Source organism: Zeugodacus cucurbitae, chromosome 3 (assembly GCF_028554725.1).
Source record: "Zeugodacus cucurbitae isolate PBARC_wt_2022May chromosome 3, idZeuCucr1.2, whole genome shotgun sequence".
Lineage (NCBI taxonomy): Eukaryota > Metazoa > Arthropoda > Insecta > Diptera > Tephritidae > Zeugodacus > Zeugodacus cucurbitae.
Genome location: NC_071668.1, coordinates 5,539,954 through 5,552,519, shown reverse-complemented (window position 1 = coordinate 5,552,519; position 12,566 = coordinate 5,539,954). Strand labels below are relative to the sequence as shown.

Genomic DNA, 12,566 nt, shown 5'->3' with positions numbered 1-12,566 from the left:
TATGACTGCTACCTGCTCCCCTAAACACTTTGTAATACTTCCAACAACAATATACAGTTTTTGTAAATTCAGCAGAATACACTGTATGCAGTTACAGTTCATAGACCTGCATTAGTGGAGTATAAAAACGATAAACAACAAGCAAAACATTGTCAGCAAAACTAAAGTAACGTTGCTAACACAACTGAAACTGACAAAATGGAACTGACAGCCATATAAAAAAACAGTTATATGTATGAGGTAACTGCTAAAAACCAGCGGCTGTACACCGAGCAACGAGACAACACCGTAATGGGAGTTCAAAAATGCTAGTGTGTACTATTATAAAAACATTGGACTACGACGACCTAGTGACCCATTATGCACAAAGCCAAGCTACTGCCTGCCTGCCTTTATTACCTGCGCGGGGTTAATGCACCACTTGCAACATTTTGTACTTCCGCATTCTATATTTAGTAGACACTGTAGGTTGTAGTTTAAATGCGCTGTCGCATAGTGACTGCGGTGGCATGCGGAAGTCAGGTCAATAGTGGCATGCGATTATTATGGTATTTGCTGGCTGTGATAAACGATAATATCTTGGGTATTTGCCTGAGTACACGCTGTTATGCGATAATCGTGAGATATGATGGTGCAGATAAAGCGCTTTCAAAACAATTTTTTTGGAGAAAATATAATAATTTCCGAGGAAACTCCCACATCAAGTGGTATATTGATTTATATGGTATACAATTCACAATCAAACCACCTTGAAATAAGCATAATTCCACTGAAATTCTGCTGAAAAGCAACTTAAATATTAAAAAAAAAACTCATAAACAACGTCATGCTTTTGGTGCTTAAAATATTTCCAAATCACATATAGTACTAGCCACTAACAATTTTCTGTCATTTTCCACAACTATACACACTCATAAATCTACAATTCTACATACTTGTAGCTTCCCCTGTATACACAATTGATTCGTCATTCAAATAAAGTGATTTCTCATGTTTTCTGCGCTTTTGTTTCAAATATGTTAACTACTATGTGCTTTGCTGGTGTTGACCTAGCCCACTTTAGTTATGCTCAAGCTTAAATATATACAAACTGCAGTACATACTTGCTTTGTCTCTTCGCTAGTCATCACTGCTTACAATACAAATAGTGAATGGAGACGCGCACAAAATAAATATTAACTGATTATTGACTATTGTTTAACGACTCGTAGGATTTGACCGATATTTGGAAATATTATACTTCAGCTGTATTGCTGTCAATGACACTTTGACGCTGGGGGAAATCCAATTCGTTGTTACTAATTTCAAAGGTTTTGCAAATAAAGCTTACTTTATTTTGAAGAAGAGGTCAATATTGACGTTTTTACTTTCGGTGGAGCAAATATGTACTTAGAAATAACTGGAATTGAGTGGTGAAAATTTGGGGAGAAGATGAAGCTGTAAGCTTGTTAACAAAAAATAATATTTTGAGCTGATTTTTTAATTATATTACATAATGAAATGTTCTCAAGCGTTTAGCCAAGCATACATACCTATATACTTCCGGTTTAATATAATATAAATATAACCTTGATGTGTCTTGAAATGTGTTTTCCTTAAAATTTTTATTTTAATCATTCATTCTCACAAGATTTATTAAACATATGCGCTAAAGAGATATACCACTGAATTTTAATAACGGAAATGTTTTGTTACACAACACTGATTTACATGACCTGACATCAAAAAACCGGAAAATGAGATTATATAAGCAGAACAACAAAAAAATATTTTTTTTTACTTAAGGGGTTAGGGGTAGTCAGAGACACGAAAAAATGAGATTTTTCAGTATTTTTTGTTTGCTATTAAATCATGTTAATTTACAAAAGTAATACTAAGGCATTATTACACAATGTTTTGACTTGAAGTCACGAAAATTTGAAAAAAAATTATAAGGTCCTTGCGGTGACAATCATAAGTCCTTGGAGATTCATCTAAAATCAACCGGATAAAAAAATGGTTTTATAAATAGATAAATCGAAGCTTTTTTTTAATTAACAAAATGGCGGCATCAGGAAATTTTTTTCTAGATTTTAGTGACAAATATCAACAGTTAATTGGTCTTAAAAACTCAAAATTTTGAAAAAAAAACCTTCGATCAGGCCTGAGTTTATTATGCATTCTAAAAGCTGTAGAAATTTCATTAAAATCTACCGAGCGGTTTTCGAGTTACAGTTGTCACCGGTTCAAAAAACATAGTTTTGAGATAAACGCATTTAAAGTTGCTCCCGAGCGTTTTGGAGCGCCCGAGCGATCTTTGTTATTTGTCGAATAACTCGAAAAGTTATTATCGGATCAACTTCAAATTTTCAGAGAATGTTTTTAAGATTTTACACTTAACGAAATACAAAAACAAAAATTGATTTTTTGAAAACCCTGACTACCCCTAACCCCTTTAAGAGAATTATAAATTAATATCGAAAGGTTTCCTCTACATTTTTCGTAGGTTTCCCACAAATTAATTTAATTATGACTCCTTACAGAGTGAACTCAAATATTTAAAAAATATTTGAAAAAATAATAACAATGTAAATAATGCAGTAACAATAACTATAAAACCGTTATAACAAAAAATTAATCACTGACTGCCGACCAACTGTCGAACAAAACCATTAAAATTAAAAGCTCATAACACAAATACTAAAAAAATTAAAAAAAAAAAACATACAACAACGAAACGCTTAAAACGCAGGTAAATTAAAAAATCATTTTTGAATAGTTTTCGCAGGCGCACAAAAGGCATGCATAATTAGTACTCAGCGTACGTGTGTACGAACCCTGCTAAGTAAAGCGCGCCAACTTTCACTACTCGAGCGAAGGTATTTTTTCACATTTCGTAAATGCCACAATGCAATAAACATAAATGTGCGAAGATAAACACGCATTAATGCGTTTAAATATGTATGTATGCACAACAACAACAACAACAACAACAACTTAACAACATAGTAAACGAAAAAAGCACATTAAACAAATGGAAATGCAGTTTGTACTTTGAATAACACTTGTAAACTTACGAGTGGCTAATATGTAGCGCTATAGAGGAGCATATATTTCTATAAGAGTGCGTGCTGCATTTTATTAAGCCACTCAGCGTGCGGTGCGTAATGGATATGCGTTGAAGCAGCAGCTGAAGTGGCATTGATGACCAACACTCGTTGTTGTTGTAGTAGTGAATTTAGTTAGTGTGTTTTTTTCATTCAAAATATTCAGTGACACTTGAAAAAACATGATAATCAATCAAAATGCTAATTCACTTTTTTCAGTTTTTTGTTAACAACCTTGATGGCTCATCAGAAGTGAGCATAATAGACGATTTAGTTTAAAATCTTATATAACTGAGTTTTATTTATTATCTTGTCGTTGATTATTTTTTTATAGATTCCTAATATAATATTTTTTTTATAATCACGTATCTTTTTGAGGTTAGGTTAGGTTAGTCTGGTAGGCCAATAAACCACACATAGACCAGTTTAGGTATTTTGCGATAGCAGATGGAGTAGTCATCCTTTAGATAGCCTTTCGTTTGACGAGAACTTTAAAAGGCTAGCGATACATCTTCCAAATTATCATACTGTGAGGTCCCAAATGCTGGAGAGAGACGTTGCCTTGACTATGCAGGACAAATGCAGAAGAGATACTCCATCGTTTCTCTTGTACCTTGTTTCTAACATTTCCTGCCGTCATCTCGATCCATCAGCGCCATCTTATAGGCGTGTACCACCGCCAGACAGTGGTCAGTGAGTATTCCAACCATACTCATACAGTCCGTTTTATCGAGTGACAGTAGGAATTTTGAGGTTAGGTCTCACTGCAAAACATATGAATCTACTCTACTCCTTCAGATTGATGTAGTTTATCCCCAAGTAATAATTTTGGAGATACAGTCTGAAGAAGGGTAGCTTTATTGATACTCAAAACTTTAAACTCGTTTTTGTAAAACTGTTGTTTTGAAAGTCGGTTGTCAAGATTTCTCGAGAACTAATCAACCGCTCTTGATGGAAATTTGACAGGTCTTCGATTCTAAATTTCTTTAGTACAAGTTCTAGTTTAAAGTCGAAACACGTATTAGGTCTACAACTTTGCTTCCGCTGTTTTCCAATAGATGTCTCTAGGGTCAAGCACTGGTCGATTAATTCGTTTTATATCGATCTTGGACATTTGTGTCAACATTAACCCAACAAAATTTGGTAGAGATCTGTTTGCATCTCAAACTTATTCCTAACTGAAAATGTCACTTTTTGAGCCGAATTCTTTTTTAACTCCAAGAAAAGTGCGTCTGAGGCTCACAGAATGCTTTCGGATACGTACGGTAAGGCTGTCCTAAGTGAAAAAAGGCTTAAATTTACAAAAAAAAAAAAAAACGGCGGAAGCAAAGTTGTAGAACAGGAGTTATTTTTCGTGGATTTTCTATTATTTACAAATTTTCTCTGAGTCAAAAAATCTAAATTTTCACTTAAATAGAATTGCAATTTCGAAGAAAACCCCTCAATGACAACCTTCTTAATCACCTTCCATTTCCACGAAGCGCATTACTCACAGTCAAGGTAATAAAAAACCAATCACAGCGAAATGAGAGAACACAATACAGTCAAACAGTCTTAACTTCCTGACCAAGTGAATGCGAAAGGGAAATTCGCGGAAAATTTGTGGGAAAATTGCATGAATGTTGCAAGCGCACAACAACAACAGCAACAAACCAGCCTTCAATGACTGGCACTTCTTAACTTTTAACCCGCAATTTTACTGTTGCAATTTCAATTGCTTAAGCAAAAGTTTTCGCAACGACGACGACGACAAAGCAATCTGCCACTTGGTTGAAGAATTCTGAGAATGCGCTAAGCATAGAAAATCGCAAAATAGAAAAACTTGCAAAAACAATTATTTTTAGTGAAAATACTTAGTTCGGAGTGTAGACAGGCATTTGATTTGTGGTGGCACAAACACTAGCGTGCTGAGGTTGCCATGGTGGCAATAACATAGAGCGTTACAAAAATAAAAATAAATAGAAAATACAATAAAATAAAATAAAAAAAGAAAGGTGCATTTACCGCAAGGGGCGTAAACAACCTTCAGTCGTAGTGGAAAATGCATTACGTTGACATATGTACGTGGTGTAGGTACAACGCACTAAGTAGCTACAAAAAAGGGCGAAAGCGTTGAGGTAAATAACCTGTATGAACTGAAAGAAACCGTTTGTAATGCTTAAAATCAATGCACTTTTTACGCTCAAGTTGTCATATATGTTTGTATGTAAGCCTGTCTAGTTAGCAGAAAAAATAGTGACACTACCTGCCGACAGAATGTCTGCCACGGCTAGAGGCAAAGTTGCTAGCAACAATTCATGTCGCGCAATAAAATCAAAACATGAAGTGACTGCTGACTTCTAAAAATATACACGACAATTGCGGCGGTGGTGCTGATGTCCCCAACTGAATGAGGCAAAATTTTTTTCTTTCGAAAAATAATACACACAGTTGTTGGTAGGGTATCGGTAATTATGGTGTGGCTTTGTTTGTTTTGTTGCTGTAGTGGTGGTGTGGTGCCTTGGGTGTGTATGTTGCTTGCTCAGTTACCAAATTAAGCTGCGAATTTACATGGTCGGTTGGTTGGGTTTGACTTACTTAACATACAGACTTTTTAAATATATATTATATATATATATACATATGTATGTATATGTAGCTACGAATTTCGTTGTTTCCACAAAGGGTTGTGGTCTATTTGTTGTTGCTAGGTGTGTCTAGTCCGTAATTATTTTGTCATTTTGTTGCTTTGCGTTGTAGCCGTGTCAAAAGACTAAAAATAACTGTGCAATAATTTGCTAAACAGCCATAACCGTAATGTTAGTGGGCTTGGAAAGACGGCCATACACACACATACACATCCATTTTAACCAATATTGACATTATGCAAATATTGTTTACCAGCTTTTGTTGTCAACTTTGGCATACACTGGTTTACTGGTTTAACGAAAATAGCACAAAGGTAGTGCTAATAAGCTGAACGCAGATTTATGCGATAATAAACTGTGAAAATGTGAATTTTTTTATAAAATTTTGCGGAGAATTTGTAAAATCCGACGGAACAGAGCAAGTGAAAGTAGAACGAAGGTAATTCTGAGAAAATTAGTCAGGGTGTTAGAATCGGAAAAATTTGCAGTTATCCAAAAGATAAATAAGGAAAATGTATTGAAATAGCTTTCTAGAGTAGTCTGTTAACATACGAAGTGTGTTAAAAAAATAACGGAAATTTTCGTTAAAAAAAAAATCATTCATTTCGTTTTTTGAAAAAAAAAAAATTATTCATTCAACATAATAAAAATGAAAAAAGAAAACGCAACTGTTAATATACGAAGTGTGTTCAAAAAATAACGGGAATTTTCATTTTTTGAAAAAAAAAAAAAATTCATTCAACATAATAAAAATGAAATCGCAACTTTCATCGAAAAAAATAAAAATAAAATTTTGCACCTAAAAGACACCTGTAAGTGTCAATCCAACACACACCACATCACTGAAAACAACTTTAGAGCGCACAAATCAACATTTTTTCTGCGAATTTATTGCTGCTGCGCAATCGAAAGTAATCGACAAGCAATTTGCCCCGTAATTCAGCTACAAAACTATAGTTTTATGCAAAACAAAATAACTGTTGTTGCTACCGTCCGATTATTGCGTAGCCGCGTGTGGCACGGACTGCAGGGCGAAATCATGTAACGAATGCGGCGAAATGTGGTGATTAGGCAGTCAATTTTCGTTAGACATCAATCAAATGTAACACCGCTAGCAATAGTGAAAATAAACTGCACAATAACAAAGCGCTTGGCGCAGAGTTGCAACAGCAACGGCAACAACAAGTACAATAAACAATAGTGATTATATTATTAATTTGGCATTAAGGTGAACGAAATGGTGGAATAACAAGAAGAAAAACAACAATGAAACTAAAATCGGTGAAATAAAAAATGCGAAATGTAACAGCGTAGACTAATCGTTTTTAATGCAACGAAAATGAAAATGACCTAATTTCGGCTCCATTTTTTTGTTTTGTGTGTGGAATTGTAAGGAAAAGTATGCGAGTGAATGTGCGCTTGTTGCCAAAGTGGTCGGTAGTTTTACTTCATCTTCAGCATTTGAGCACTTTTACAAATTTTAATTAAAGTTACACGTGCCACATTCAGTTTAGTGTCATGTGGCGCGTTGTGCGATTTGCCGATTTTTTATAGTTGCCAAGTGGTTTGCAAATTTTATTATATTTTTTAATAAATAAATTTTTGTATTTCAATATTATTGAGACAAAGTTATTAGAAAGTCGTGAAAATTGATCCAGACTGTAGAAATAACAATATTACGTCTTCAATATAGTCTTCAAACAGACTCTTTGGGTCAATCAGCCATTATAAGGATTACACTGATCTCTATTGGTTTTGGTTTTTTAAGCGAATTTCTTTTTATGACCTCAATCGACTCTTATTGCTCTCGCAAGGTTTGTGACATCACATTTCAAAATTTAGGGCAATATCGTTTCCCGCTCTGCTGCGCTCTTGGGTGCTAGACGACTGACTGCTCTGTACCACGCCGATCACTTACTGGTGTACTATTAAAACATGATGCTTTTGGGTCACATCTTGATTCAATTAATCGAACTACTGACTTAGATCTAGAAAAACGAAACTTCGAAAGTGCGGGCAATGTGTTGGCTGAGATTTGGAGCAAGTTAGTCATTGATAAATTTCCATTCGTTGCTGAATATGTTGCACCAACTGTTACTGGACTGGATATTGAACAGGCTATGATTTTGAAAAATAATGCTACTTGGTATGCTAAACATGTACGTGAGTCACAATATTTTTTACAAATAGTTAAATGAGAAACTATTGCATGTTGCGGTGTAAGACGTTCTAGTCTTTGGAAATTATTAAAAGAAGGATTTTTACCACCACCTGTGTTAATTAAACAGACATCAGAAGGTTATGGAGACACAGGGAGTGATGACAACGACGCTAAGTTTGCTCCATTATTACTACAGATATTATTAAATCTCCAAGCATCATCCCATCTAAACAATGCCCTAGTGTCGAGTCATACTTATTTAAAAGATCGTGTAGCATATGTGGCCTATATTTTTCTTCATATAAAGCCACCAATCAACACAAACAATCACACAAAAAACAAGAGCTGTTACCTATCGCGAAAATTCGTCCTCAAAGAATTGCGGCTAGACGTGCCCGAGAGATTCTCTGTTTAATGAATGATAACGATGCTTTATGGATGGAAGAAGAAGATGTTGATACGAAAGGTGTTCCTGACATCCAAATTCAGAACGAAAATGAAGTGCCTGATTTACCAATAATAAATTATATAAAGGAGTGGGACAAAAGTTCATGGATACAAGATGAATAAGTTTTGTATTTTTAATTAATAGTCATCCGTTGTCTCTGTACTTTAATATTTAACTAAATGTTGATTTTATTAAAGATTATACAACAAATATAAGAATCAATAGAATAACCTGTTTTTTTTTTATTTTATGATAAATCCATAAAATTGTTCAAAATGTGACAACTTGTGACAAGGAGGGGGGAGGGGTTAAAAAGTCCTTAAATTCGTGTGACGTAATTTATGGATGGCCCCTAATGGATGGCTCATGGGTGAAAGTAATTAGAAACAACTCAGAGAGGAACACCTAAGCATCTGATATCTCCCTAACGGTGATAGCATTAACAAGTTTTTACTATGATTAAATGGATTCCAGTAATACAACCTTTACAAGTTTTATACGATCCCAACACCCTCATGGAAAATCTGATGACTATCAAGCTCATCGTTGAAACCATGCCAAAGCATTATCAATTGTTCTATGGTAGCTGTTTCTATGGAAACACAAAATTTTAATTAGAGATGGATCAGTTTGAATCAAATTTATATTGGAATATAATTTTATTTGGGAATACATGTCTCAAGCATGTTAGGCTTCGTCAATAGATAATAAACCGAAATTTATATTGAAATCGTCAAACTCAAGCTCCAGTATATAACAATTTGACAAAATTCAATTATTTTAAAGGCAATTTATAACAAAGTATCCATTCAAATATCATCTACCAAGCAAGCCACCTAATGTAGGCATTTGTAACTTCAAGCACGAGGATCAGTTATTGCCTAAAGTACGTGCATTGTATTTCTAACGTTAAACGCCGATATGCATACTAAATTTGTGAACACTTTATATGCGAATACAATTGTGTTAACTGACCAAGTAACGCAATTACCGAGGGCGGGCGGCGATTGGTTAGAGGCAGGAAAAAATTGAAATTAATAGCAAATAGACAGCACAGCACACAGTGGAAAATAATGATTGGTGCAATTATTGTACGGCTATTGTTGTTGCATCCGCCATATTTGTTGCCATTGTCGCGTCGCCACAATGTCTGTGAACGACAAGAGCACAAAAAAATGAATGCCAGTTAAACACATGTGAGTAAAAGCGAAAAAAGCAAAGCAGTATTCCACGAATACTACTTGAGATCGCATGCTAGAATAATACTGGCAGTTAGCACGAGTATTGGAATAAATGCTGAGGTGAAAAGTGCATTTTGTCAGTTCTTTATGAACGTTTGGAACGACGCTTGCATGTTTAATAGAAATATTGGAAAATTATTTGTATTTGTATAGAAGTATATGTCTTCAGTAGGAAAACACGTACAATTCATATGCAATTCTCTGTGTCTTCAAAGTGTTTGCTTACCTGTTGAAAAACGTATGACGCGTGCAAATTGTCGTTTACAATTGCAAAATAAAATTTAGTTACCTTAGTATTATTGAGTAGAGGGCAGAGGCGATAACTACAATCGATAGCGATAAAAAATTAAAGAGTAGACGTGCGCTATGGTTTTATGGATTTGACCATTTATTCCTGAAATCCATTTATGAAATCAATTCATTATGTAAGGGCCACCCACGAGCTTTACTTTTAATGGGAAAAGTCACAAATGTCTAACTAAACGGAAGTGACGATGATATCGTTGTAAAACATAAAAAAGTATTGTTAGAATATATTTTGATACGTTTGAAATCGATTTTGAGACAATCGATATATAAATCGATCGATAAATAATTAATAAATCGAGTATAATAATCGATATATTACAATAAATTGATTCTAGAAATCGATAAATAAATAATAAATCGATTAAGAAAATCGATAACTAAGTAACAATCTGTTATCGAAATCGATAACCATTTTTAGGAGCACTAAAAGTCTTCAATATTGTATGGAGGATTATTAAAATCGAAAAATTAGTAATAAATCGATAAAAATATAATAATCGATACATTTTTATGACCACTAAGCCTCTGACTACTGCTGTCTTTTTTCTTTTTGTAATTTTGTAATAGTGTATGGAAAATTATAAAAATGATAAATAATTAAGGCAGTAGTCTGCTTTAGAAGCCGAAAAAAAGCGTTTTTTTGCAATTTTTTTTAAAGGGAAGGAAGTGATTGCGGTAAACGGAATTTTAAGACGATAGTGTACTATATTTGAGGCTTAAAAAACAATATTTTTTATTAAAAAATATTGAAATATTTTCAAAGTTGTAAGTATTTTTCCGGAGCGCCTGGAGTCTGCACTTGTAAATCGGTGCCGGTGATGGAGGTCGTGCGATGCATTTGAAACAGTCGAACCATTTTTTTTTTTTTAATTTTTATAAGTTTCTTTTCTTTATGAACTAAAAAAATAACGAAGAAATTATAAAATTCCAAATTTTTTCGAAGTTTGAAAAAAAAAATCACTTTTTTAAGAAAAAAAATTGACTAAGTTGCAAAACAAGTAGTTTAAATTATACTTTTGTCCAACTTTTTTAGTTCAAATAGAAGATAATTTAATACTGAAGCTAGATCACTTTGGTTTCGATCGGACATATATTCTTTTTGCTATCGCCGGCTTGTGAAAATGAAAACTCGAGAAAATGTGCTTTAAAGTTCTGCCTGAGCATTCGCACCTGCTCGACGCTCGGCCACTAAAACTGCTCTAGCTTCGAAAATATGTCGAATTGGCCTCTGGAATTTTAAAGACATATTCTTGGATATTTTTGGAAGAGATTTAAAACAAAACAAAAAAATCGATTTTTTGAAGCCTGTAAAGCAGACTACTGCCTTAATAAATTGATAACCATTTTGAAGACCACTAAAAATGGTTGACTTTAAGTAATTTTGTAATATTGTATGGGGATTAGAAAAATAAAAAAGTAAAAAATCTATTAAAATAAACGATAAATAAGCAAAGAATAGATTAACAAATAATATATCGATTATAGAAATCGATAAATCAGTAAAAATATATTATAGAAATCAATAAAAAATTTATGACCGCTAAAAATCTCTTCTTGCTGTTTAAGTAATTTCAATTGCCTGAGAAAAAGTGTCGATTCATCATGAATACTTCGTAATAAAAATTACAAAGTGAACACATTTCGAAAGTAATTGCGCGCTACATGCAATCTTCGTTAATTTAAAACGAATGCTGAATGTTTTACAAGCTTTACAGATACATACAGTAATAATAACAAAAACGTGATATCTCAAAAATGTGCATAAATCGCAAGACGAAGTCCACTATTGCATGTTTTAAGATTATTCGTTTAAATTGTTCCTCATTTCAATCACTTTAACACAATGTGTATGTGTTGCTTATTAATAAAACTAATTACAGACTTACCGCCATTTGCACGTGAAAAAGTAGTAATTTTGTGGTACATACCTATAGAAATGAAATGAAAAAACAACAATTAGTAATACAATATAAATGCTAATAACAAATTCAACTACATAAGCACACACAAGACATTTACAATTAGATTAGAAACTTACTAAAAGCATAAATAATATACAATAATTACAAATGTTTAGGTTAGTCGATGTTTCGAGTAATTTTGCAAAGTTGAACATTCCACAGAATGCGCTTACAAGACACTTTATATGCTTCACAATACATAAAATATATGCACAGTTATATATGTTGTTGTGATATATATTTACAGTTATTAGATGAGATGCTGAAATTTCAAACATCTTTGAGGTTATCTTTACAATAGTACACAAATGGTTCGATTGATTTCTTAAATCAATTTAGATTTTTCAATGGAAACAGATTGCGATATGAGAATTTCAATGCTTTTAATGCATAATAAATATTTATTATAATACAATTATTATTTTTTTATTTTATTTTTTTTATATTTTTTTTTTTGCAACCTTTTTGTTCATTACACCTCGCTGTATTGATTGCGCGCCACACAATGATATATTAATGACCTGTCTGTTTGTTCATTAGTCTGTCAATATGCGAGTGAGGAGTACGCCCTGTGGCGATTGTGTTGCAATTAATGCTTAAGGTGCATTGCCTTCATGCATACAAAAATAATTTACTTATCACTTTATTTTTGCAAACCGATTTGAACTGGTTCATACCGGTGATGTGTGTTGGCATGTTGCTCATACAAATTTTTAAAACGTAATTATATTCA

At 33.3% G+C, this 12,566-nt stretch overlaps 1 protein-coding gene across 14 annotated transcripts in view; it reads right to left on the bottom strand.

The window, feature by feature from the left end:
* The window catches only part of LOC105214176 (protein bunched, class 2/F/G isoform), a 201,084-nt gene that overhangs the window by 126,214 nt on the left and 62,304 nt on the right, over nt 1-12,566 (bottom strand). The window contains exon 5 of one of the 14 annotated variants that reach the window (XM_054227463.1): nt 11,411-11,800. The exons of the other annotated variants lie outside the window; for them this stretch is intronic. Coding sequence (XP_054083438.1) covers nt 11,755-11,800 — 46 coding nt within the window. The 3' untranslated portion in view covers nt 11,411-11,754. Of the gene's footprint in view, nt 1-11,410; nt 11,801-12,566 lie in introns of those variants that run through there. 14 annotated transcript variants of the gene reach the window in all.